We start from the raw sequence: 27,563 nt of genomic DNA, 5'->3' as shown, positions 1-27,563 counted from the left end.
GTGTGTGTGTGTGTGTATGTGTGTGAAGCATAAATAGCATGACTAACAGATGTGGAGGAGGGGCTGTGATGTCATGCTGCTATTTATAGACCACCTTACATCGTGAATTTTCTGCTTCGGTGGCATGGGGGCTATCAAAAGGCAGGATTAAGTTGAAGGAAAAAATCTCCTCTCATCAAATTCATCACGAAACGCTTTACACACACTTCTGCCTAGATACAAAATCCCACAAAGATCACGCTACACTAGCATCTAAGGTGCATATGTGCAGCATTTGAGAACAATAAAATGCATTGAGAGCAGGTGTGAAACACACACATACATGCTACCAAATCTGGCAACCGGAATTATGCTGATTTGATATTTTGCGCTTGAGTATGTGTGTCTTTATGCTTTTTTATATGCAATACGGAGGGAGAAACAGAGAGAAAATGATGAGGTGCCTAAAATCTAGGCACAGCACTTTTTTAAACTAATGGAGCAAAAGTGACATTATCTTCAGAGTATGGTATTTATCTGTACACCCTGTGCTTCGTAATAATAAGGAAATATTATCATAAGCAATAATCGATGAGCTACTGAACCTTGTTTAGTGCACACATGTGCATCTGTTCTTTATCACTACAGAATTCATTGTCTATGCAGCAGTGTAAGATAGAGCTAAATGCTCGCCTAATGCTAACAAAACCTGAGAACCTGCACCTGGAAAACTAGCAAGGGGTATCTGTTTTCTCCTCTCCTCCTTCTCCATTCAGCTGACTGAGATACAAAAAGAACAAAGACTGCATCTCCTCTCCTGCAGCTTTTAGAACACTGAAATAAACTGAGGAAATTCCTTTTGATTTGGATAATTGAATAGAGACAGAGACTAGTCGACAGTATCCTGTAACTATAGGTATGAATCAAAAGTTAATGTTTATTTTCTTTAAATGTATTCGTGATTTGTTTCTTACAAAAAATAAAATCCAACATCATCACAATCATGCACAACTGCTGTTTTAGTTTCAAACATGTTTAACATTTTTTAAAATTTGGAATTAAAAAAACATTCTTACATTAGTTTAATAGCTGCATAGACTCTGACCAAATTTAAGGCCCAGAAAGTCCCATAACAACACATATCAACGGCCACATGCGCTGAAGTGAAGAAATTGTTGAATAATGTAATTTTTGCACACAAAAAGTATTCGCCTAGCTTTAAAACATTCAGGTGGAACCACTGGCGTCAACACAGACTATTTTAATGATGTCTTTACTACAATGTGTCAGTCGCTTTGCTGTCTATGATGGATTTTATCAAAAATAGCTTAATTTGTGTTTGAAAGATGAACAGTGGTGTCTTACAGGTTTGAAATGACATGAGGGTAAGTAATTAATGACAGAATTTATTTTTTTGGGTCAACCTGTATCATCTTTTATGTCCAGTAATGGTAGACATGTTCAAGTGGTTTTGCACATTTTCTGAAAAAAAAACACACATCCTGAGATTATTCGCTGGAGTTAAAATTGTTGGTTTCACTCAGAAATTGCTTGTAAATTACACTAAAAATAAGTCAACTGCAAGTAACAGACTGACTTAAATGTAAAAAATTTGTAAAGTATAAAGAATTTAAAAATAAATCTGCTTTATATACAACTGTTTAGTGCAGCTGCAGTGTTCGATGTGCAGGAAAAAGTGCACTTTTGATATTTTTTAAATTTCAGATTAATAGTTTAATAGCTGACTGACACGTTAAGTGTGTCTGTGGCACAAGACATATAACAGGTTTATTGTTAGCTCGAAAGCCTTGAGGATTTGGAGTCACATTTTACACAAAGGCCTGACAGAAACAAGGAGTGCTACGTTTAATCTGAACTTGATTGCTTGTTTTAAAACCCTTGGCTGGAAACCTCTCTCATCCCTCATCATCTCCTTTTTCCTCTCTTTCCCCCTCTTTTATGCCTGTCCTCCTCTCCTTAATCCTGGTCTATTCCTATCTCGTCCTCTACTCCTTTCAGGGAAGTCATTATGCAACAAGGACGCATGGTGTGCGGTCACTTTAATCTGGAGGGGGATGACGTCTGAGCGCGTGTGTAGCAGAGACCTCTGTGCTCTTAAAACTGTCATTGTTTCTCACATTCGTTAACTCTAATTCATTTCGCATCTCTGTGAACTGACAAGCAGCTTTGATTCCCGATGTACGTGATGCCCTGACCTTCACTCTTCACCTCACCCTTATACGCTGCAAGGTCGTTTCCAAGGACACCCTACTCCTGCTGTTTGGCCTTCTGATTGGCTGGCTACCTCTTAAAGCAAAAGTGGTCCAGTAAGCACATGACTTTCTGAATCGAGCACTGTAACCTCACGCTCCCGCAGCATCACGACAGACTGCACAGTCAGCAGTCATGCCATCGCAGCATCAGAGCTGTGCAGTTACTTAAGATGCACCCTGGTTAAAAAAAGAAAAAAAAAAAGCACATCGCTTCTGGGAGAGAATGTTCTGTTCTCTGTCAAGCAGCACAAAACCATGTTCATATGATTAATTGGCTCAGAATACAGCTGGTGCACTCATATATTCACGCTTCCTTCCTGTTGTCAGTTTACATTAGGGAAACTTATTTGGGGAACTTCCTGCCACCTTTAGATTCACTGATCGTCTCTGTCACTATAGTCAGAGTGTTGACCTAGTTTAGACTCAAATGTGAATGATTAGATTAAATAACATTTCTGGACTGAAATCTGTACTCTGTGTGTGTAATATGTATGTATGTATGTATATATATATATATATAGAGAGAGAGAGAGAGAGAGAGAGAGAGAGAAAGAGAGAGAGAGAGAGAGAGAGAGAGAGAGAGAGAGAGAGAGAGAGAGAGAGAGAGAGAGAGAGAGAGAGAGAGAGAGAGAGAGAGAGAGAGAGAGAGAGAGAGAGAGAGAGAGAGAGAGAGAGAGAGAGAGAGAGAGAGAGAGAGAGAGAGAGAGAGAGAGAGAGAGAAAGAGAGAGAAAGAGAGAGACTTTGACATTCCACTGCTAATATAATTTTATTCAGTTTTATGCTAATAAAGGATGCATTTTTTTTAAAAAACACAGTAAAAGTGATACAGTCAAACATAATTAGAATTTAAAATCATTAATACTGTTTTTACATTTTAATAAATTTAGAAATCTCATTTATTCATGTGATTGAAAGATAGAATTTTCTGCCATTTAAAATTTATACACACTTAAAATAGCCACTATTTTAAACTATATATATATATATATATATATATATATATATATATATATATATATATATATATATATATATATATATATATATATATATATATATATATTATAATAGGCTAATAATAGTAATAGTAGTTTTTATATAATAATATAAGCACTTCAGGTTAGATGCTGAATGCATTACATTGCCACTGTACTGACTCTGACTGCATTGACATAATAGCAGAGGATTTTATTCTCCTGTTATTCTGCTCCCCATCCTTCACCTTTTCTTGGGTACTTATCCTCATCAAAGTTAATTCCTTCACTCTCTTGACTATACTGACCACTTCAGAGATCTTGGTAATCTTAAATTTAAAAGATGATTTGAGATTATGAGGGACTCACATGCATGAATTAACAGCAGTTCTCACGCTACTTCACACGATGACGCAACTCTTACAGACTAAAATGAGGGTTTCTTTGACTGTCTCCCTCTGTTCCTCGATCCCCCATTTTCTGAGTCAGCATTATGACTAAGAGATAAGATCACCTGACCGCAGTTGCCGTGGAGACGGAGATTTTTTCCCCTTCTACTTCTCTCTGCAGCGAGTGGGGGGGAAGGGAGGGATGCTGCCAAAGGTTAAAGAAGGATAGAGCATACATGGTGTCAGCCATTTTGGTTCTTAAAAATCAAAAAAAACTTTATGAGTAATGTGCCACAGACAATGCTGCCATATATTCACCTTAAGGGCTTTTATTGGGCCGAACAGCTGATTAAAACATAAACCGGGTATCAAATGTTGCCAAATGCAATTCATTTAACTTTTTCTGCTATTCAAAAGACAAAATAAATACCAGCTGTAAGAATACATGCATAAACAATGACTGACAAATTTTCTTTTCAAGCAAATAATGTTGGTGTAACAGCAAGTTTATCCAAAGAAAAAAATAAAAACACAATGTGTCTCCCTTGCATATGACAGAATTGCTTTCCATTACACATCAAGCCCCTGTCCCTATGTGCGTGCGTGTGCTAAATGTGTCTATATAGGAGTCCACGAGTGAGTCTAGTTTTTATTTCTTAGGTGGCAAACATGGAGTATATTCTTATAAACCCTATATGTTTAGTTTACACCCAAATTTTTGTCATTGTAATAAGATGCATGCATTTTGTCAATATCAATAGCAATTGGCCATATCTTTAAAGTACATCTTACTACACTGGTCATGTACATTAGTGGTGAAGGATCTGTAGACAGTAGGTTCGACTAAGATGAAAAACAAGCAACTATCAAGATGCTGTTGAGCATCTGTAATTTTTGGCAGCTTGTTGCCTGGAGTATGATGTTTTTCCCGTATCCAGATATTATAGCCTAGCTGTGAAAAAAACTCTCAGTTTGTTGGCCTGACATTATGTGCATGTTTTCTTTAAAATATGAAACTTCTACATGTGTCTTTTGTATGAGACATAGTTAAAGGGCAACCGTGTTATTTTAAGGTAACAGCATGTGTTTGCTTTGTAAGCTGGACTTTCCAGGGTCACTGAGTCTGAGGTCAAACTTACGATTAATCTCTCCATCTTCCTCTTTCTAATGAACTTGCGTGTAGTCATCTGTTCTCTTTCATTGTACAGTAAATCAGTACGCAGTATGAAGCTATTCTTGCAGTTAACAAGTTCATCATACTGTACTCAGTGTTCTGGATGCTGCTAATAAATATCAGTAAAACAGTCATTCAGATTTATGTGTAATGAACCTTAACATAACTAAGGTTATGCATTAGTTATTCTTGTTTAAAGAAGCCACAAAAATATTTCATTATTCCAGAGTGCAAAAAAGAGAGTCTTGAATACAGACATGCACCACAAATAATGAAGATGCCAAGATATGTGCGCTAAAATCGATCTGATAACTGCAGAATCACAATCAATTAAATTATACATACAACATTGGAGTCTTTGTGCAAAAAAAAAAAAAAAAAAAAAAAAACACTCGCTAAGATCTTACAGTATTAAAGTATGAAAGGACCGTTTTAACATACTGAACAAAGTGTGCTTAAGGCCTACTGCAGTGTCCGCTAGAACTGCAGCTGTGTTCTCATTCTCTGACAAATGTAATACATGTATGATAAAACACACAGAAACAACAATAACCACACACGTTTACAATACATGAATCATGCAATCACACCGATTATGACTTAGCTTATTCTTAGTCCATTTTTATCAAAAAAGAGATTTTCTCAGAGCACACGATGATGCCGTGCGACTGTCACCTTTGGAATTCTGCAGTACCGCAGGAGGAGCTTTGGCCGCTTCCGATTGGTCGCTTGCAGCTGCTGCCCGCGCGTCGATTGGACGGGTGACACGTCGATATAAAGGCGGGCGCGCGTCTATTGGCTGGTGGCGTGAATGTGGGCGTTTCTCGCGAGGTGCTCGTCTATGAGGTCGGTCAGATGGAGAAGCGCTCCTCTCACATCCACCGGCGCTTCTTTCCAGGCGGAGTGGTGCGGCAGCTGGCGGTGTCGCGGAGGGACACCGGCTCATAAAAAAAGGCAGCAGTGCGGCTTCTTAGTTTTGCCGGCTTTATCGCAACTACCAAGAGCAGTGCACGAGACAGGCATCCCCGCGAAATGCACTGCCTCGCCGTCGAATTTCATCTCAGCATTTAGTTAGTTTGATCTCTACAAAGTCGTCAGGTTCGTGTAACTTAATGTTGCAACGAATAGCCTAACTACTTTTATACCTCGACGTGAAAGTAAACGCGCCTCTGGGTCCCTCAGCCGAGGTAAAGCACCGAAACAAAGTTTTTAAAGCAAGTCTAATTGTTAAGATCCTTTTTGATGACTGACATTCTCTCTTCGTGAAAGGCTGCCACTCTCTCCATCACTCTCATATTACCTGAAGAGAACGGACCGACTGCGCAACCATGGGGGTAAGACCGGCATGCTCTTTTTTTGTGCATCGTAGCAAAGAGAAGTAAAACACCGTTTCCCGTTTATTTAAACGTGTGAAGTTGTTAAGTTTAAGTTCTGCGGTGTGCGGCGTCACACACGAAGTGATAGGATGACATTGACTTATCGCTGCTTTGGAGACTGCGACAAACTGACGGGACAGGACGTTCTGGAGACGCGCGCCACAAAATAAACGTCAGGCGAAACTTGGAGTCGTTATCGTAGGCTGTGAACGGCGAGCAGCGAATGCGGAGGATCTGCTTTTTCAAACTTTTAGATGCCGTCGTCATAGTCACACAGACACAGCCGATATCTTCACCGAAAGCCTGTCCGAACGGTGATATCTGGACATCGGTCGTTTTTAGTAACCTTCGCGTGCCGGTTTAATCGGGTTATGCGAGTTAAGGACTTTTTAAAGGGCAGCGCTGCGTATTGCTGTCTTTGCGTGATAAACGTGTGGCGTCTCCTGCAACTTATTTATGCTGAAAAGTTGCTTGTCTGGTTGTTTTTGCATGTTTTAGGACTGTTTTATTGGGGATGCCCCGTGGCACCCCGTTTGGACGCTTCCCTCTGTGCTTGTGACCGCAGCGCGTCTCCAGATCTGAAACAGTTCATCTGGATGTGCTGAGTGGGAATTTAAATCACCTTTATGGACATAACCGGCATTGTTGAGTGTGTTTAGGTGACTGATGTCCACACACACACACACACACACACACACACCTCAGAGCCGGTCCATCGCTGAAGTCCATGCGTCATAATGCGGTTACCGGGAATCTGTACTTCAACCGGCTTATTTCCTGCATCTGTGACATAACCCCGCGCGGGTAATCACTGACAGGACAGATTTAATAGATTCACTCGGAATGATGACCCGAAAAGGTTGAATTTAAATTACGGATGATGGGGAATCAGTAAAGTACAGCGTGTAACGGCGGAGGGGTGAAACGAATGTCAGGCTGAGCCGCGCAGTGTGCCTCCTCACGGTTTTGCCGTGTTACGGACAGAAATGCATGCGTCTGACGGCGCGCGCGAGCAGGTGCATCCCGTGAGCGCGCGCGGAGAGGCGCAGACGCCGGTGTCGAGCGGCCGAAGTAGTTTATAGCCGTTGCCAGGGAACCGGACAGACCGGCCGAAGCTATCTGCGCAGAAAGGATCCGTTAGAAACCTCAAACATCGCGGTAGCATCTGAATGTCACAGACGCGCTGCAGCGAATGCGTCAAAACGGACGGCTACGGGCAGCGCTAAAACGATTACGCAGACACTTTTGCCAAGTCATGGATTAATCCGAGGCGCTCGCGTGCGAGTTTACCCGGTTCAACGGGGCGAATGGTAACGGGCATACTGGTTACCTTCGCACAGTTTCCTTTAAGTTTGACCCGCCGCGTATTGTGCCGGTCGCAGTCGCAGTGATGCTCGCGGCAATGCAGCACCATCAGCATCCCAGCTGTTTGATTCCCCACAGGCCGCTTTCTGCGTCAAACACGAGGCGGGGCCACGCGAGTGGAAATTCCCGGTACCGGCCTGTGATAGGCACGAAATGCGGATACGGAAAGCGAATAGATGAAGTTAAATAAAGTTCATCGAGGTCACGCATTCGTCAAGTTCAAACGGGCCCTTAAAGGGACAGAGCACTCAAAAACAGAACTGTTATCGTCGTATCTGCATGCAGTTACAAGCATGTGAATATTTATTTCTTCCGTGGAAAATAAAACACGATCCTACAGGCAAAATTGAGGAAAATGTTTTAATTATTGAAAGTCATTGTCCATTCCTTTGTGCATTTAGATTTCAATATAAAACCAATTAAATAACTTATGTATTAATGAAAGAAGAGTCTTGCCATTTGAAAAGAGCAGCCGTCGACCGGTAATCAACTATAGCATAGTGATTATTAATTCAGCGCAATCGTGTTTAAATCTTGGCCAAAAGAGAGCGTGAACAGCTGGTGGCAGGACAGTATGTACATTTAATCTTCAGACACGTGATGGTGCACCAGTATGTGCATGGTGCATGTATGCAGGTGAGCGCCCAGGGGAGGGGAGGGGTGTGCTGCAGCGGGACGGGGAGGGAGAGGAAGAGGCGCAGATCCTGTTACGTGTAATTAGCCCGGCTGAGCTCGTGTTTCCAGAGTGAGTGGGCTGGGTTACCTGGGTACAGATGGTACGGACAACGAGTGCCCGAAGATGAGGACACAGAGGTGTCTGCAATGTGCAACCGGACCGCATTTAGATTGTAATGAAGCGCATGATTTAATAAGACCATATAAAGGGTCAAATCAGACTCATGTCCTTTTTAGTTATATTTTGCATTTAAGCTTACTGGTACGCCATTTGGCATTAAATACAAAGTGCTCTAGATGGCACAGTCATGGCACAGTCATAATAAAAACATAATGTCAGCGCTGAGCACGTCTCAATACTGCAGTGTATCAGATTTATTTTCCTAGACTGAGTGCATTAATACTGTCATGAATACTACCATGCAAATTTCCAAATTTGTTGAAGTGTAGTAATTATAAGCATACAATCTTATATAAATGCGTGTGCATAGTTAATAAACATAAGCATGAAGCGCATAGATTGTGTTCTGAAATAATGCATTTAATAAATGAATAATGTAATTAGTCAATGCATGCCCTCTCTGAACATCAGTTAACATCCTGTATAACATCCGCGTGCTCGTGTTTCACCTTCAGTTGAGCACATAATCAATAAATAAAGCATTTCATAGCTGACTTTAATATGACTTCACTACAGGATTGATATAATGCAAGCTTTTGCGCTAATTGCACTCCAACATCATTCGCCTCTTATAGCTGCATTTAGGGTTACGAAAGATTTGTTGTAGTAAGGCGATAAAGGTGAGGTATGGAAGTTCTGCAACTTAAAAGCGTCTTGCCGATAGCTGTCTCTCCATAGAACGACGCATTCGGGCGGTAAGTGGGTTGTGTTGGATGTGTTAGGTCTCGTTATCACACTCTGTTCGTGGGACGTCTGTGAGAGGAGAGGATCCCGAAGGTCAGATTACCCTCTCCTCCTCTTTCCTCCGGTGTTGATGTAGCGTAAGTGCCCCCTCAGGTCCTTCGGTGGAGACGTGCGTGGAGGGCCCCGTTCAGGTTCCACATCCACACCACACCATCATTTATTAACGCAATCCTTTGTTCGAGGAGCAGAGAAAGAACAGTCCATTCTGACGAAGGGAGTTCTGGGGCACAGCCGACCATCGGCTCTGCTTTAACTGGAGCTGTAGAGAACAATTAGTGTCAGACGTCGGGGAGAACGTGACTGTAACCGGGAGATAAAAGCGATGAAGTGGCGAGAGAAACTGCTTATGAAGTGTGTACGGTATGTGTGAGACAGAATAAAGAGAGGAATCCTCGGACAAGCCCGTGAAGAATTTGTGCGCCCTGCTGTGACTGTAGTTTGGGACAGTGATTTATTGTTCCAATCAAGAACAGGCACACAGATGCCCCACACTCTGGCAAAGCTGCTTGGCTCTGCTGGGCTGAGTGGATGAAGTATAGACAGATGGAAGGATAGAATAATGGATAGAGAAGAACAGGAGGGGATATAGAGGTAATACTTTAACAAGAAGGATTATAGATTTTGTTTAAAGTTAATTTTAGAAAGCCCCGACCAAATGAAATTATATTATATTCAACCTTTCTTTTCTTTTTTCTTTCCCTTTCTTTTCTTTTCTTTTTTCTTCCATCTTCTGAATGTGTGTGTGTGTGTGTGTGTGTGTGCACGTGTGTGTCGGGTAAGCTGTGCTGGGGTTACGTGAGGATTCTGGGTAAAGGAATTAAATGATCTAATCGTTGTAATTATTTAATCTCAATATATTTTATTGATAAAGGAGGTTTTTTTTCCATCAGTTTAAATCGGTAATTCTCAAACTAGGAGTAATTAAAAATATTAATAATAATAATAATCAATTAAATAAATTCCACAATTCCAGTAATTTAATGTTCTTCAGTATTTAAGTTCTCATTTTTTTTTCCTTAATAATTTCCACACAATGTATTTTTGTGCTTTACAAAACTAAAATAAATTGCCCATAATTATTTAGATTATATGAATATATTATTTAAAAAAAAAAAAAAAAAAAAATATATATTATTGTAGTACAAAGTCTTAATCATATATAGTATTATTTGCTTGATTTTTTATTTTGCTTTATTTTTTAGAGATTTTACTGTGACTTGTCCAGGTATGAGACCACGTTTTTAAAAATCCCTATATATCCAAGTTATATCCCAAGAACTTTAAGAAATATCATTATTAGGTAAAAATGGTTATGTGGTATTTAATAAATCAAAATAAGAAATATGGCATACTTGTATAAACAGTCCATTGAAATATTCAGTTTTTGTGCACATAAAGAAGACATGAAGCATATGCAATAAACATTATATATGCAATAAATAACTATTTGGGATATTTTATATTTCTTCTTATTATAGAATTATGTATTCATTATATGTGGTAGTTTCCTCAGCTTTTTATATTATGCTTAAAGACTTTGTTTACGTGTGGTATCCAGAGAGAAAACTCATCTTTTTTCGTGCTGGAGACGATTCAGGAGGAGCTAATCCTAGAGTGCTGTAATCAGATTATTTATTCTGTACTTTGAGGCCCAGACCTAGCATGGTCTACATCTCACAGCGTAACAGATGGTACGGCAAGGTCACTTACACACGCACTCATTCAATCACGTACTGGATGAAGTGTTCAGTGCTATCTGCTCTTGAACAAGTACTTCGTGACAATTTTAAGGTCAGCCACCCCAGTGTCATGCACACTAATGCCAGATCAAACAGACTTTTTTATGGCTGTATCGACATGTGTAAAAGTCATTGACACGCTCATAGTAATATATCACACTCCGAACAGCACTCTAAGGGCGGTATTGATGTGTGTACTGCAATAGCTGTTTAAATGCTTTGTAGAGCTGGCACTGTTCTGCCTGGAGATATTTAGCAGGACTAATAGCTAGACAGAGAAGATAAGATCTGCCATGGATTCCCTCTGGTCCTGAACATTTTGAGTTTGTTTCAGGTTTTTTAGATGGGAAACCAAATGACTACGCTAAAGTGTGATGCAGTCCTCACGCTAGAGAGGGAGAGGCTGATAAAAGAGGAAAGAGCGATCTTGCTTCTGGCAGATGTGCTGCTTCATGCTCTGTGACAATCAAACTAGACCGAAACATTTCCTCGGCTCCCATGCTACACTGTAAAGCATAAACTAATATTCAAATGGCGTAAAAGGTGATTTCTATTTAGTTTGATTAACTGATAATAATAACATAAGAGGGTCTAGTTGCACTGCATTTCAAAAATGTTGTGATTTTCCTTATGCTCACAGAGACTGTAATACTTCTTTTTTTAAATAAAACAAAGTTCACAAGAGCGGTTCATTTGAAATATTATTTTTTTTACATTATGGAAATCTTTATCACCTTTTCATTAATTAAATGCATATTTTCTGAATATGTTTATTTTTTTAAAAAAGAGAAAAATAGTGAAGACTGCATAGTGTACTGAAGTGACTATTGAGCTTAAATCTGAATGTGGACTTGTGTATTAACTAAGATCTGTGATAAAGTATATGTGTGCAGTTTTTATGTAAGAATGTAAAATCTCTCCCATCACACTGAAAGCTTTTAAGGGCAGGATGACACACACACCCTGGAGAATCAGTGTGCTTTTTACACTTCTGTGAACACTAACATTCATGAAGGCTGCAGTACCCTGGCAAACCCTAGCAGAGGTTTGCTCTTCCCAAAGGGAAGGTTTGCTTTGCTTGTTCACAGACTAACTTACATTGTCATAATCACAAGGACAAATACAGTAAGGAACAAGTAGCATTTTACACATCATTTTCAGAATTGATTTTCTTTTATCATGAATATGCATTTTTACAGTTATGGGAATGTTATTGGGTAGCCCAAAATTATAAGAATTTAGATTTTTTTTTTTGTGGTCAAATAACATATTTAGTATTCAGAATTTCTACCCAATAAAATACTGGAAAATGCATATAAGATGCAAGATAAAATGCATATAATTTACAGTACCCTCACTTGATTTTCCAAAACACTGGGAACCCTAATACATCAAAGAAAAAACAGGTGAATTAAAATCTAAAATCAATAATGTTAATAATCATCAATAAGAAATAATTAATATTAAGAAAGTGTTGATTTCAATTGTTTTAACTTTTAGTGTTTTAAATATTTTTTTTTTACATTTTAATGTTTCTTTTTTATTGAGTAATTTAAAGTCATCTGTTTTAATCAGCCTTCGGGCTAACATCTGCATGTTGCTGTGATTCCTAAATTTAGCAAAATGGACTTTTAGCAGATAAACACATTTACAGGCCTTCTCCTCTAGAGAAATGGACCAACATATTGATGACTCATTCTGCACTGCAGATTTTGGGCCAATCATGTTCTCTCAAAAACGACAGTGCCCCTCCGGAGGAGAGTCCTGCGGAGGCATGAATAATAAATATCACCTGCAACCATAGAAAATATCAAAGGGGAAAAAAAATGTTTTTTTAAATTTTGTGCTCTCTATATTGCTAAGTCTCTCAGTCATGTCCAGTCCCTGAGCTGAAGCGCCACACACTTTTCCTCTCCTCGTGTCTCTGTAGAACGTGAACATACGTGTACACACACGTGCAGGCCGAATGCATCCTTCAGTTTCAAGTGCATTAATAATTTGTGACAAGAGTTCAGAGGACAGACTTCAGTCACTGTCTGTGTGTGTTCTGGCTTAGTCAGTAGAAATGTCAGTAAGCTGGCGTGTAATTCCAGCCCGTCGTCTCTGGTTCTCTCACAGAGCAGTATGTTTTTCTCAGTCAGTAACGTTACCACGAGAGCACAGTTATATCTACTCTGGAATTAGATAACAACTGCTGACGCTTACTGACACACACCTAAGACTTCATCTGTAAACCACACTGTAATTTAAATCACTTAAATATAGCAGATGAAGTAACCTCATCACAACATTTATCTCAGAGGAACATTTACTGTCGGTGGTTCTTATAGGATGACATTATATAGAAGTTTATATATTCCTCACAATAATGAAATGAATTAGAGAGAGAGAAAAAAATCTATATAAATATGTTACGTACACGCATAATACAAACTGTGATTCTTACATTTAAAACTTTTTAGGGAAGTGGATCTTCATTAACAGGTGTGGCACAAAGTTTTGGACCCTGATCTTCTCTCCACTTGAGCTTTACTCAAAGTTAATATTAATCTGATATCTCCCTAAGTTTGCATCAGGTTTGTCTGTGAGAGAAAGAGAGCGCTCTACTCCTATTTCCGCTCTGTTCATACGCCGCAGTGCAGGTATCGTTGCAGATGCATCTGCGGCAGGTGCCCCACACACACACACACACACACCCTCCCACCTTCACATCAAAAAACACACACTTACCATAAAAGCATAAAAAGTTCAGAAACATATTACGTAGCGTACATTATTTTTTCAGCATTTTGCTTTTTAAACTATTTTCCTCCAACCCTGACTCTCGTTCTGCTTTTTCCTCCCGTCTCATTTCTCTCATCCTTCCCTTTTGTACTTGGTGCGTGTGTGTGTGTGTGTGTGTGTGTGTGTGTGTGTTCAGCTGTTTTTAATTTCATAGAGATGAAAGAGGACCTGTGTGTGTTTGCAGTGTTTCCAGGTGTGTCTCGTCAGCTTTTATAACAAGCTTTTAGCCGCTTTTACAAAGTCAAACTCTAAAAGCTTCTAAGATGTGCTTCAACAGTGACAAGATGTTTCATCTGTAAGATCAATGTGAGCTGATAGGGGTGATCCTCACTTTCTATTCACTTAATTATTGAGTGGTGTCACCTAACACACACGCACTCGCTTTTGTCACAGGATCTGTGGCGTTGTTGTGTGTCCCATGCAGGCTGGCTAGAAGGTCACTGTGTGTGTGTGTGTGTGTGTCCGGTTGGTTTTGGGCAGGTGGTGTGATGCTGAGAGTCATCAGGCATTAAATGCAGCCGCTGACGGCGACAAGCTCTCACGCTGAGAGAGCAGCAGGTCAATATCTAATTACCCCACAGGAAGTAGCATATATTCCTCTGTCTCTCCCTCTTTCTGTCTGCTAATCTCTATCTCTCTTAGCCGGTAAGCTTTTCTCTCGGTCTCCACGCGCTTCTCTCGTTCCATCTGTCCCCTCTTTTGTTTCTCCTCTTATCCATCCGTCTTCTTCTGTCACGTTCTCATTCTCTTTTAATAGGCGTCACCTGGATGTGTGTGTGAGTCATTGTCTTTCAGTGTGAAGCAGGCGTGTCGGCTGACCATAAAAATGCAGATAAAACCTCAGTCAAATGTTGTGTTGTGTTTGGCTGTGTATTTTTTTCACATCACTGCTTGAGTTTGAAATTTGCAAACTTAATCAAAAGAGGCAGGACTGTTTTAAATTGTTGATAGTAAATGCATTTTTAGTAGTAAAGGAAGTCTCTTCAAGCCCCTCATTTGTTTATATAAAAATTAAATAAATTAATATATATATTTTTTTAATTAAAAAGAAAAAATACTACTACTTAAAAAAATTATATATAAAATTAGAATAAATTATATACATATATATGTGTGTGTGTGTGTGTGTGTGTGTGTGTGTGTGTGTGTGTGTGTGTGTGTGTGTGTGTGTGAAATGTCGGATTGAAAGTAGTGCCGTCAAACAATTAATCGTAATTAATTTTGTTTACGTATGTGTGTGTGCTGTTTTATTATGTATATACAAATACTCACACATACAACATATATTTAGAAAATATTTACATGTATAAATTTATATAAACTATATAATATATAATTATATTTATTATGTAAATTTAACATTGTTCTTGAATATGTACATGCATGTGTATTTATATATATATAAATATACAACAGCAGGCACAAATATTTTGGAGTTAATAACACTTAATACAATAACTTATATATATTATATATAATGTAAAATATATCACATGATAACAATGTTATTTATTTATTAAATCTATTATATAATATTAAATATTACAGTACTTAAAAATAAATATAGTGATATATTAAATATTTTATTTATACAACCAAGCATAAACATACACTATTATTTTATATTCAATTGATTGTTTTGTTTTAAATATGCAGTTAAAGTAGTAGTTTTCGTGTTATGTATATATATATATATATATATATATATATATATATATATATATATATATATATATATATATATATATATATATATATAGAGAGAGAGAGAGAGAGAGAGAGAGAGAGAGCATTAAACAAATATAAATACAGAATACTATTTTATTTGCAATCATTTTTATTTTTAACAACATATTTTATATAGTTTCAAATATTAATCTTGTAATAAACAATACTAGAGATTCATTGTGTTCTACTTTTGATCATATTCATAATTACCAAATCGTCCTGGTTCTTTTCATGCATTGGGTTTCCACTCATCAAGAGCCTCATGCGATCGGGTCTTGCCTCAGTAATTTCCTGGAAAGGGATTCACTATTCTCCTATTGACAGCGCTACAAGAATAGTTCTTTATTCCCTGGAGCAAGGCATGTTGGTTGTTCTGAAACCTCAGTATTGATCAGTCGTGAGGTCAGATGATACACGGTTTCCTGCTTTAATGATGACTGCCCCACTAAAATAGCACCACCTGAGCCTCACGGGGCCATCTTGGCTCTGCTGGATTTATTCTGCTCTGCAGTCTTCCGGTATGATAGGATTACACATCCAGCCAATAGAAACAGAGGATTTATGCAAAGGGGTATATTATGATAGTACATCGAAAAGGTCAAAACCGTCCATGACAGAATAATTATCTCAACTAGGCTATATATTTCTAATCTGATAAAATCGTCAGCCTGCTAGATGAAAACAAAAGTGAAATATTCTCCAGAGTCTGAATTCTGATCATTTAAATAAAGAACAAAGTGTGAAAAATTACATTTAAGATGTTTTGAAGGACCCTGAGTTTGTGTGTATCCTTCACTAAATATTTTGGACTTTCATGTGACTGTGATCTGAAACAGACACATGTTCCACCTAATCAAATTCATCAAATTCATCAAATCTAATTGATGAACGGCAAAAGTCTTTGTGACGCCACTCTCTCAAGTTCTGTATTCTCTCAGCAAATTAAATTAGGTTCAGTTACCTCTTTGAGGTGAGCGGTTATGTTAGGACGCTTCCCATGATCCCCCATCTGACAAACCAGTGTTCAAACTGAAATCATTGTGAATGAAGAGGAAATATTGTTTATTGTGATCTTACATTGCAGTTAGAGACTAAACTCTCAGCTAATGAATTGATCGCTCTCTGTGTTGTAGTATGGGCGATCGGATAGCTATCGCGTGGCCACCACGCAAGATAAAGATGATAAAGATTCTCCAAAGAAGAAGAAGGGGGGGAAGGATCTTGATGATCTCAAGAAAGAAGTTCCCCTGGTAAGAATCACACTGAGCACACAAAGGGGTACATGGTAGCAATATTTTATCTTTTGTAAATTTTTCGTCGCACCTTCCATTTCAGACGGAACACAAGATGTCCGTTGAGGAAGTGTGCCGGAAATTTCAGACAGACATTGTTCAGGTAAGTTATTTAGTGTTTGCTAAAACCAGGATTTCATGCTTGCTAAAAAACAACAACAACAAAAAAATCCTACCCTTGTCCAATAAAAAATCTGATGAGTGTAGGTGATTTGAAAAATGTTTACATATTATAAGGCAAAAAATACTCATCCGAGTTTAAACACATCATTGGTTTTAGGAATGACTCTTTTGCAGCACTTCTCCTTATTGGCCACTAGAGAGCTCTAGACTGTGTATATGTGGAATACATTCACTGGCTGTAATGATGATAAAGCTTTTTGTTTTCGAACTTTCAATGATTAATTTCATCATACAAGAAATGTTTATAACTGTAAATTATTCAATGAAAACATTTTCTGGCGGAAAAAGTAAAAGATCTTCTTTGTAGCACTAAGATTATTATTAAGTTTTTGTTTATTTGTTTACCTATTTAATCATATTTTATATATTTTAAATAAGTAAAACAGTTCCGAAAATGCTTAATTTAGTATTGCATTTTTAAATGCATAATTTGTTTTGGAAATGGGACCGTTGTGCTGAACTACTCGTGATTGACCACTAGGGAGCACTATGCTCTGTGTAATACATTCAATGCATTCTTTTTGATAAATATACAAGTGTATTTCAAATCATTTCAAGTCATCTCGTCTACTGAGGCCCCCAGGATGAGAACAAGTGGCATAAAATAGACACTTGTTAGTACACAGCACACTTGATATGTTCACAGAGTGGATACCTAAAATAAAACTTTGAATTTGCATTTGAATGTAACATTTGCTAATGATTAGTTCAATGTGATTTTTGCATTTTAGCTACTTGTTTGAAACTGAAACTTATTTAGTCATTTTGGCCAATTATCTCTTTCTCTCTTGACAAAAGGGTTTAACTAATGCAAAGGCTAGAGACTTTCTGGCAAGAGACGGGCCAAACGCTCTGACCCCGCCTCCCACGACACCTGAGTGGGTTAAGTTCTGTCGTCAGCTGTTCGGAGGTTTCTCCATCCTGCTGTGGATCGGAGCCATTCTCTGTTTCCTGGCCTACGCCATTCAGGCTGCTACCGAAGATGAGCCAGCTGGAGATAATGTGCGTATACATTCACACCCTGGCAACGTATCCTGTTTCAGTGAATCCACATTGAATATGAATACAGAAATACTGGATCTGAATGCATCTTCTCTGTTCTCCTCTCAGTTGTACCTGGGTATCGTGCTGTCTGCTGTGGTCATCATCACTGGCTGCTTCTCCTACTTCCAGGAGGCAAAAAGCTCCAAGATCATGGAGTCATTTAAAAACATGGTGCCCCAGGTACTGGAAACACTCCATGCAAACCTAAATTACACAAAGAAACAGAGAGTAGAAATGACTCTCTTTCTATCCACAGCAAGCGTTAGTTATCCGTGAAGGAGAGAAGATGCAGATCAACGCTGAGGAAGTGGTAGCAGGCGACCTGGTAGAGGTCAAAGGTGGAGACCGAATCCCAGCTGACCTTAGAATCATCTCTTCTCACGGCTGCAAGGTTTGTAGCCATTTATTTTGCACTGCAAAAAATCTTTCTGCAAAAATTTTTTTTTGCAGAAATAAGACAATATTGTCCAAACTAAATCCAAATTAAGTGAACTGTTACTTGAAACAGGGAAAATAATCTGCCAATGGTATAAGCAAAATAATGTTTTCTGTAAGAAAATAAGATTATTTTGCTTACCCCTTTGGAAAAACCCACTTAATTTTGGCTCTTCTGAAAACATGACACTATTTTTAACTTGTCTAGAAAATCCTTCTTGATTCAAGATTTTTAAAACTATTTTGGCTAAAAACTAGACAAAAACATCTAGGCTAGGAAAGCATTTTTTTGCTTCACAACGCTGAACAATGGTACAACTGTGAACAACTGTGTGCCTGATATCATACATAGGTGGATAACTCTTCCCTCACCGGCGAATCAGAACCTCAGACGAGATCACCTGACTGCACTCACGACAATCCTCTGGAAACCCGTAACATCGCTTTCTTCTCCACTAACTGTGTGGAAGGTACAGCGAAGTGTTGAACCTTTCTACCTAGGCAGAAGTCAAGTTCAGAGGCGTGACCTTTTTATGTTTTTATATCAGGCACTGCTCGTGGTATTGTGGTCTGCACTGGCGATCGCACCGTGATGGGCCGCATTGCCACGCTGACCTCAGGACTGGAGACGGGCAAAACCCCCATCGCCAAGGAGATCGAGCACTTTATTCACATCATCACAGGCGTGGCTGTCTTCCTTGGAGTGACTTTCTTCATTCTGTCCATCATTTTGGGATACTCCTGGCTGGAGGCCGTCATTTTCCTCATCGGAATCATTGTCGCTAATGTGCCTGAGGGTCTGCTGGCTACTGTCACTGTGAGCACATGCAGTCATATAAGCATTTGAATACAGTTCAGTAAGGGTAGGAACTAGGGGTGGGTGATATACTACTAGACACGATTAAAGGAAGCAATTTTTCATCTGGTAGAGATTTTCGACTATTATGTCTACTGCATTTACACACTAACTTGAACTTGAACACTAACTGTGAAATGCGGTCACGTAAACCTGTTGTTTATTTCATGAAAGCAAACAGCTGAGAAGGAAATCACACGAGTAACAGTATATTGGATCTGGGCAGCTCTTCAAGTGTCTAATATTCCTGCTATCTTTCATTCGTGTTAATCAAAAAACAAAAAAAGAAAATCTCACTGCTCTTGACTAAATCAGTTTTGTATTTAATTTACACAGTGAAAAATACAAAGTGTTATCATACATTTGATTACTTTATACAGCATATGTAAAAAAAAATTATTAGTAAGTGTTATTGGTAAGTTACTACTTCAGTAACTTGAGTTAAAAAATAACTACATTGTGATATGTATTGTTATCTTGACATAAAATGACTCATATTGGGATATAAAAAATGTTGGTAATATCGCTCACCCCTACTATAAATCATAAACAAACTGTAACCAGTAATGGAACCATTGAGGAACTTAAAAATTTGGACAAATTGGAACAAATTTTCTATTCTTTATTGTAATTGAATTATTCTCTCTGATGTCTCTTTAATCTCAGGTGTGTCTCACCCTGACTGCAAAGCGCATGGCTCGAAAGAATTGCCTGGTTAAGAATCTGGAAGCTGTGGAGACACTAGGATCCACCTCAACTATCTGCTCGGACAAGACTGGAACTCTGACCCAGAATCGAATGACCGTCGCACACATGTGGTTCGACAACCAGATCCATGAAGCTGACACCACTGAAGATCAGTCTGGTTTGTTCTTTTCTTCATTTTAAGAGCTGAATGACGATCCAGTCTTACCCACTTTATGACACCGGTATTTCCCTCCAGAGTCTAAGCTGATCTCTTTCTGCAGGTGCGTCCTTTGATAAGAGCTCAGTGACTTGGGTGGCTCTGGCCCGTGTGGCATCTCTGTGTAACAGGGCTGTGTTTAAGGCGGGACAAGACTCTCTGCCCATCCTAAAGAGGGATGTTGCGGGTGATGCTTCTGAGTCTGCCCTGCTCAAGTGTATCGAGCTTTCCTGTGGCTCTGTCAAGATGATGAGAGAGAAGAACAAGAAAGTAGCCGAAATCCCATTCAACTCTACCAATAAATACCAGGTTTGTCATCAGTTACCGATTTCCAAAATCAAGCGGAAATATCAATATGAGTTACAATCAATGGAAAAGCTGGGGTTCAATGAACAAGCAGTAGCACATTGTGTTTGGGCAGCATAGAAACGAAGTGTAATCACAAGCTTAGTTAAGTGCAGTCATCCCTGTTTCCATATTTCCCCAGCTATCTGTTCATGAGACAGAAGACCCCAACGATAACCGCTACCTGTTGGTGATGAAGGGGGCTCCAGAGCGCATCCTAGATCGTTGTTCCACCATAATGCTGCAGGGTAAAGAGCAGCCCATGGATGAGGAGATGAAGGAGGCCTTCCAGAATGCCTACCTGGAGCTTGGAGGACTTGGGGAGCGAGTGCTGGGTGCGTATATATGGTATTATTACACAGCACTCAAGAGTACTCAAATATGATTGATCAGTTACAGCATTTCAGGCCAGATATTTTAGTAAAATTTTTGTCAGTTTTTCGGAGTTTGAATATATCATATAGGAAATATATCATTTTTGTGAAATAAGCCCTTTTATGATAAATCAATGATAGTAACGTAAAACATAACCACCTTAAAATTTAATATATATAAAATATATCCCAATAGATCAGGTCTTTTAATTGTACTAATAATCCAGTATACTATAGTATAGTTTTCACTGCCATAAGAAGTATCTTTCAAAACATAAATAAAACTCAATTATATATTATTCAAGTATGTGTAAACCTGCCTTCTTTCCACAGGATTCTGCCACGTCTTACTGCCCGAGGACCAGTACCCCAAAGGCTTTGCTTTCGACACAGATGATGTGAATTTCCAGACAGACAACCTTTGCTTTGTGGGACTGATGTCTATGATTGACCCACCCCGTGCTGCCGTGCCCGACGCCGTGGGAAAGTGCCGTTCTGCTGGAATCAAGGTCATCATGGTGACAGGAGATCACCCCATCACTGCCAAGGCCATCGCCAAGGGTGTGGGCATCATCTCAGAGGGTAACGAGACCGTGGAAGACATCGCTGCCCGCCTCAACATCCCTGTCAGTCAGGTCAATCCAAGGTGATGACCAGCACTGTAAACACACATCAAAATCCATTTATGGGAGAAAAAAAAATTCACTGTCTGTTAATAGTGATGAATGAAGCACAGCTCTCACAGATATCAAAATTTGCTCAATGTTTTGCTTGAAAAAAGGATTTTTTATACATTACTACAAACACATATTCATCAGTATTTCTTGTCTGTTGGTTTTAGGGACGCCAAAGCTTGCGTGATTCATGGAACCGATCTGAAAGACTATTCTCAGGAGCAAATAGACGAAGTTCTGCGGAACCACACTGAGATTGTGTTTGCCAGGACATCTCCTCAGCAAAAACTCATTATCGTAGAGGGTTGTCAGCGACAGGTAAACACACATCTTTCATTTCAAGATGGTTTATGTTCCTCATTCCTCCAAAAGTATTTGTGATTTTAATAATGTCCTGATTATATCTTAATATATGTGTCCTGTTTATGTTTCCATCACATAGGGAGCCATTGTGGCTGTAACAGGAGATGGTGTGAACGACTCCCCTGCTCTGAAGAAGGCTGATATCGGTGTTGCTATGGGCATCGCAGGATCCGATGTGTCTAAACAGGCCGCTGACATGATTCTGCTGGACGACAATTTTGCCTCTATTGTTACTGGAGTAGAAGAAGGTGAGTAAGACAAGGGGAGACTAGTGAATTGAAGGGCAGGACTGATGTTGTCAACACAATCCATTTCTCCCCATGCAGGCCGGCTCATCTTTGACAATTTGAAGAAGTCCATTGCATACACCCTGACCAGCAACATCCCAGAGATCACTCCCTTCCTGTTTTTCATTATCGTGAATATCCCTCTGCCCCTGGGCACCATCACCATCCTCTGCATCGACTTGGGAACTGACATGGTAAGCACGAAAAAAAAGGAAAATAGGTGTAATAATGACCTACTCTCACACTAGTATACACTCACACTATCATGAACCTGCACCTCCTCAGGTCCCTGCTATTTCCCTGGCTTATGAAGCTGCAGAGAGTGACATCATGAAGAGGCAGCCCAGGAACCCTATGAGGGACAAACTTGTGAACGAGCGTCTTATCAGCATTGCTTACGGACAGATCGGTTAGTCACAAACAACTGTGAAAGTCTTGATATTACGGTGGAAAACCTAGAAATAAAAATTGCAAATTGTGCATTTAGGGGAATTCTTTGGAATTCTTTAATGAATATAACAAACATAGATTAGTTGAAATAGAAATATTTTGTAACGTTGTAAATTAGGGGTAGGAGAAAAATAGATTCTCCAATGCCTTGCGATTCTCTCTTCAATGATTCTGAATAGGATCTAAATATTTCATAATCGGTTCTGAGCTTGTTTTGTGGCACGTGTGCGTGCTACAAACAATCGCGGCAGCTTCATTGCATAGGATATGTGCTACAAGATGCGTGTGCATCTACCCGCTGTTATTTCAGCATTTCACTTTTGATATGTTTCAATTTCCGCTGTTTGGAATGCAGCACATATTAGATACGCTAAACTCACACACGGCTCACGGTTGCGGTCAAATGCACTTGCGTCTCCGAATACTTTTATACAAAAATGATGTAAACATAGTTATATTTTCAGAGCAGGACAAAACATTTGATATGTCAAATTAGATCTGTGCATTAGCTGCCACTGTCTATGATCGAATCAGTAAAAATCAAACAGCTAGGAAAAAGAAAAACCCACAATTAGGATTGTCTGTAAACTTTTGGGCACTTTTTTAATTATTTAAAAAAATAGTCTTGCTTAAATAATTTAATAAAATATAATAAATATTGCACAAAATAATTTTTTGTGATGCATTTTGATGCATGGCGATATCGAATCTGTTTGAATCAAATTTAATTGTCATGATAATCTTGTATCATGTAATCTTGAAACCAGTGCCAGTTCACACTCCTAAGTTTTTTTACATTTTACAATGTAGAAGAATTTATGAAAAAATATAGATCAAGAATTGGATCAGATAGTCAAGTGCCTAAAGATTCCCAACCCAATTACAAATGCATCCTTGCTTCTTCTTTTTTTTTTAATCACTGATCCCAAACTTTCCAACAGTAGCATATATATCATTTGAACACTGGAAGGTTAAACGTAAAGCATTAAACCTTTAAAAATGTGTACAGACCTACTCACCCACAGATTACAGTACCGCAAATAAAACTAGACAAAATGGTTTTTATTTCATACAATGATTAAATATTAAAATTGTGTGTGTAGGCATGATCCAGGCTTTGGGTGGTTTCTTCAGCTACTTTGTGATTCTGGCTGAGAATGGCTTCCTGCCTTCATTGCTCGTGGGTATCAGACTGAATTGGGATGACCGTTCGATGAACGACCTGGAGGACAGTTACGGACAGCAGTGGGTGAGTGTTTTCATGTGCTGTGGAAGCGTTTAGATCTCACACGTGTCTCACGAGGACGTTGTAAGTTGTTGTGTTCATGTTCTCCAGACATACGAGCAGAGGAAGATCGTGGAGTTCACATGTCACACAGCGTTCTTCGTCAGTATCGTGGTTGTGCAGTGGGCTGATGTCATCATCTGCAAGACCAGACGCAACTCAGTATTCCAGCAGGGCATGAAGTGAGTTGAGAAAGTGTGTGTGCGTTTATGTGCTCGTATTCACGAGAACCTTTCATCTTATTGTGTTTGTCTCTTTACAGGAACAAGATTCTGATCTTTGGGCTGTTTGAAGAAACAGCCCTCGCTGCATTCCTCTCATACTGTCCAGGCATGGATGTGGCCCTCAGGATGTACCCACTCAAGTGAGTTTAACACACACACGAGCACAGATGTGTACAGGAAAGGGCATTTACAGCTGCAAGCACACATCCAGTTACACCTCAAGGGAAACTTGTAAAGTTTTGGGCCAGTAAGGTCTTTTTTGCTGGTTTTATTTTGCTTTTGTTAAAAAAAAAAAAAAATATATATATATATATATATATATATATATATATATATATATATATATATATATATATATATATATTTTAAATGTATTAGAACAGAAAAAAAGTTTTTTCACAGCATTTCACAAAGAACTGTTTTGTTTTTCCTTTTTTGAATGGTAGTGTATCTATTTACTTACTATCTACGAGCAATGCCTTCTTTACAAAATATTTTGAAAGTCAATTTTTGATAAAAATGCATACAGTAAGTTACAATATGCAATATACAAATGACAATATATGCATATAATATATGTATAAAAATGCTAAAATTTATACATTTTATTGGATTTATTATTATTATTCAGAGTACATTATGTATGTATTCTTTTTTTTCCTGTTCTTCACGCCACCAAATTTTTTTTCAATTATTGAGAATCCGAAAATGATCAAATTAAACTGATCCATTCATTCTGTTATTAAATAATCATCATATTTTTTAAGTCATTCGTAAATACACATGTAAGACACATGGCCTACATCACCTGACCTAAAGCTATGCTAGACAGCCTAACTCTGTTAACCTAATTCTGTAAGTTACATTTTCTCATTTTTCCTTTTGCTCTATCTCATCTCCAGGCCGAGCTGGTGGTTCTGTGCTTTCCCATACAGTTTCTTAATCTTTGTGTATGATGAGGTCCGAAAGCTGCTCCTGCGCCGGAACCCCGGTGGTACGTGTTCATTCGTATGGTCTTCCAATGAGTTCGTCTTGCATTAAGACCCCAAACTGGGTCATGACAGTTCTTCCTTTAAAACAGGGATACAGTGAAACATTGTTCAATTAAGAATGAATAAGAACGTGCAAACACTCCAACTGATTCCTGCTGTTTCTCTCTTTTTTTGCAGGATGGGTGGAAAAGGAGACATACTATTGATCAACAAATCTTCTTTACTCTCATTCCTACATCTTCCATTTTGTTCTACTACTTCTCTTCCCAACCAAGACGCACAACCATCCTCTCCCGCCCCTCTTTTAAAGAGACAGCCGCTTTAAGCCAATAGCACGTCTCTCTCCCCAAAGAGGAAACCACAAAGCACCTTCCAGACTCTCAAATGTCCACATCATGCCCCCTCCCACCCCCATTTCCTATAATAATCTTTGCATGTATTTTCACACGGCTGTGTACATAAAGTCTACTATATATCTAAAACTGGCAGCTGCATAATCATTATGTAGATTCGAAAGGAGCTTTTGACGCTAAAAAGGGAGTATGTACGCTCGCCTATTAAAAAAAGGCCGTCCCTCCAACCTTTACATCCATGCCTTTTCCCTCGACCTACCCTCCAGTCACACACGGATACACCAATCACACAAAACCTGTTGTTGGACCCCGATGCACACACTAGACTCCGTTTAACATAGGAACTTTTACGTGTTTCACTCATGTTTTGTTAATAATTGTGCTCGCTAGGTGATTTTATGTTCTTCGATCACTAATGGAGGCGGTTTGGTGGCTTTGTTTATATTTTTATTTTCTACTTGTGTTCGATTGACATCCTCTCTCACTTGTTCGTTCTCTGTTTGTGTGCTTGTTTGACTGCTACAATATCCCCGGATGTTTCAATACACTCTCAGCCTCTGTGTTTTAGGGAAAATGTAAACAATACCACATCTGATTAAACAAATAAAGACATGTCTTGGAAGACGGAAACACCGAAAAACGGTATAAAATGATTTCCTTGCGACCGAAACACCAGAATCGGAATTAGGTTTTGAACAGAGAACTATTACGGCGTCGAACAGCCATCTCTGGAATAAAATCAAGTGCCGACATGAGCCGAAACACACCAGGTTTTGTTGCTGTATAAATTACGCTGTTTTTGTATATTTACATTAACCGTGGAAATAGATTTGAGCTTTTATCTGTCACGTGGAGAGTTTGTTCTCCTAGTATCTGATTTGAAAAACAAACTTTATCGTCCAAATCGTTTCTGGACTGACCGATTGAGCCTGGTGTGTGCAGGTTCCAGCGCTGGTTTATCAGGAGATGCGATCGCTATGAAGCAGTATCAGGTCTTGTTGACTGTGTCTGTGCATGTATGTGTGTGTGTGTGTGTGAGGTGAGGGACAGTGTGCTGTTGCAGTCGGCCATTGGCTGTTCATCTGACAGACATGTGAATATTGAGATTCAAGACAGAAGGACAAAACTACTGGTAGAAACATGTATCTGAAAGGTCAAATCCAATAAAACATCTAGTACATTTAATACTACCAAGTGACGTCTGACTCTTCATTTACATACATCTTTATCGTCGTCTTACCAAATATATGCTAAAATCTTTTATATATTTTTTTAAGAATTATAATATGACATGTTGCTGTTAAATGGTCAGTTATTAGTAGATGCTATATTTTGTGTCCCCAGTAAAGATCATGATAATATTGCCTTATGATGTCTTTGACGTAAGAAACAAAGCAAAAACAACTTTAAGCATACTGGTTTTTATTTATATATAATTCTAAACATTTTACCTCATTTCAAACCACCAAACATCACAGTTTTTACTATGTTCTCTAGCCTCAGTCTGCTATTTCGACGATGAATAACACTTAATATGAGTGATTATTTTGGACTTGTTTGGTTATTTATATAATTATAAATTATATAAAAGAAAAGAAATGAAAGTATGTACTCTTAGAAATAAAGGTACAAAAGTCACTGGTATTAATAAGTATTAATGGACCCAAAATGGACCCTTTAGGTACAAACATGTGCCTTTTGAAAAGGTACCGCCTCAGTGACAGCTTTTGTACCTTTATTTCTGAGAGAAATGTGTGTGTGTGTGTGTGTGTGTGTGTGTGTGTGTGTGTGTGTGTGTGTGTGTGTTTTAAGGGTCAAGGTTTATACAAAGCTGAATAAATAAACTTTCCGTAGATGCATGGTTTGTAAGGATAGGACTTTATTTAGCTGAGATACATTTATATGAAAATCTACATATTTAGGAAATTTACAAAATATCTTCATGGAACATGATCTTTACTTAATATCCCAATGATTTTTGGCATACGAGAAAAATCCATACGATGCATTGTTGGAAATTACTATAAATATACCCATGTGACTTGGGACTTAATTCTTAAGCACACCAGTAATGCTTTTTTCTGACGTTTATAAAAATGACTTTAATATCCTAGTTGAAT

The 27,563-nt window shown here is 38.7% G+C and overlaps 1 protein-coding gene across 1 annotated transcript; it reads left to right on the top strand.

Moving 5' to 3' along the window:
• The first annotated feature begins 5,656 nt into the window (after positions 1 to 5,656).
• Positions 5,657 to 26,633, top strand: atp1a3b (ATPase Na+/K+ transporting subunit alpha 3b). Its single transcript, XM_043261522.1, has 22 exons — positions 5,657 to 5,977; positions 6,060 to 6,124; positions 16,516 to 16,632; positions 16,718 to 16,777; positions 17,656 to 17,859; positions 17,968 to 18,081; positions 18,158 to 18,292; positions 18,689 to 18,806; positions 18,885 to 19,153; positions 19,859 to 20,057; positions 20,161 to 20,405; positions 20,584 to 20,776; positions 21,149 to 21,461; positions 21,657 to 21,807; positions 21,932 to 22,100; positions 22,179 to 22,333; positions 22,425 to 22,548; positions 23,693 to 23,838; positions 23,926 to 24,056; positions 24,137 to 24,238; positions 25,001 to 25,092; positions 25,268 to 26,633. The coding sequence occupies exons 2-22, from the start codon at positions 6,119 to 6,121 to the stop codon at positions 25,294 to 25,296; spliced, it is 3,072 nt and encodes a 1,023-aa protein (XP_043117457.1). The 5' UTR covers positions 5,657 to 5,977; positions 6,060 to 6,118; the 3' UTR covers positions 25,297 to 26,633.
• Positions 26,634 to 27,563: the final 930 nt, after the last annotated feature.

Source organism: Puntigrus tetrazona, chromosome 16, assembly GCF_018831695.1.
Source record: "Puntigrus tetrazona isolate hp1 chromosome 16, ASM1883169v1, whole genome shotgun sequence".
NCBI classification, from domain to species: domain Eukaryota; kingdom Metazoa; phylum Chordata; class Actinopteri; order Cypriniformes; family Cyprinidae; genus Puntigrus; species Puntigrus tetrazona.
This window is presented reverse-complemented; position numbering and strand designations above follow the sequence as displayed.

Coding starts and splice junctions, on each gene's coding strand:
- atp1a3b (XM_043261522.1), top strand. Junction 16,633..16,717: donor TCAAGAAAGAAGTTCCCCTG/GTAAGAATCACA, acceptor CTTCCATTTCAG/ACGGAACACAAGATGTCCGT. Junction 24,239..25,000: donor CTCAGGATGTACCCACTCAA/GTGAGTTTAACA, acceptor TCTCATCTCCAG/GCCGAGCTGGTGGTTCTGTG.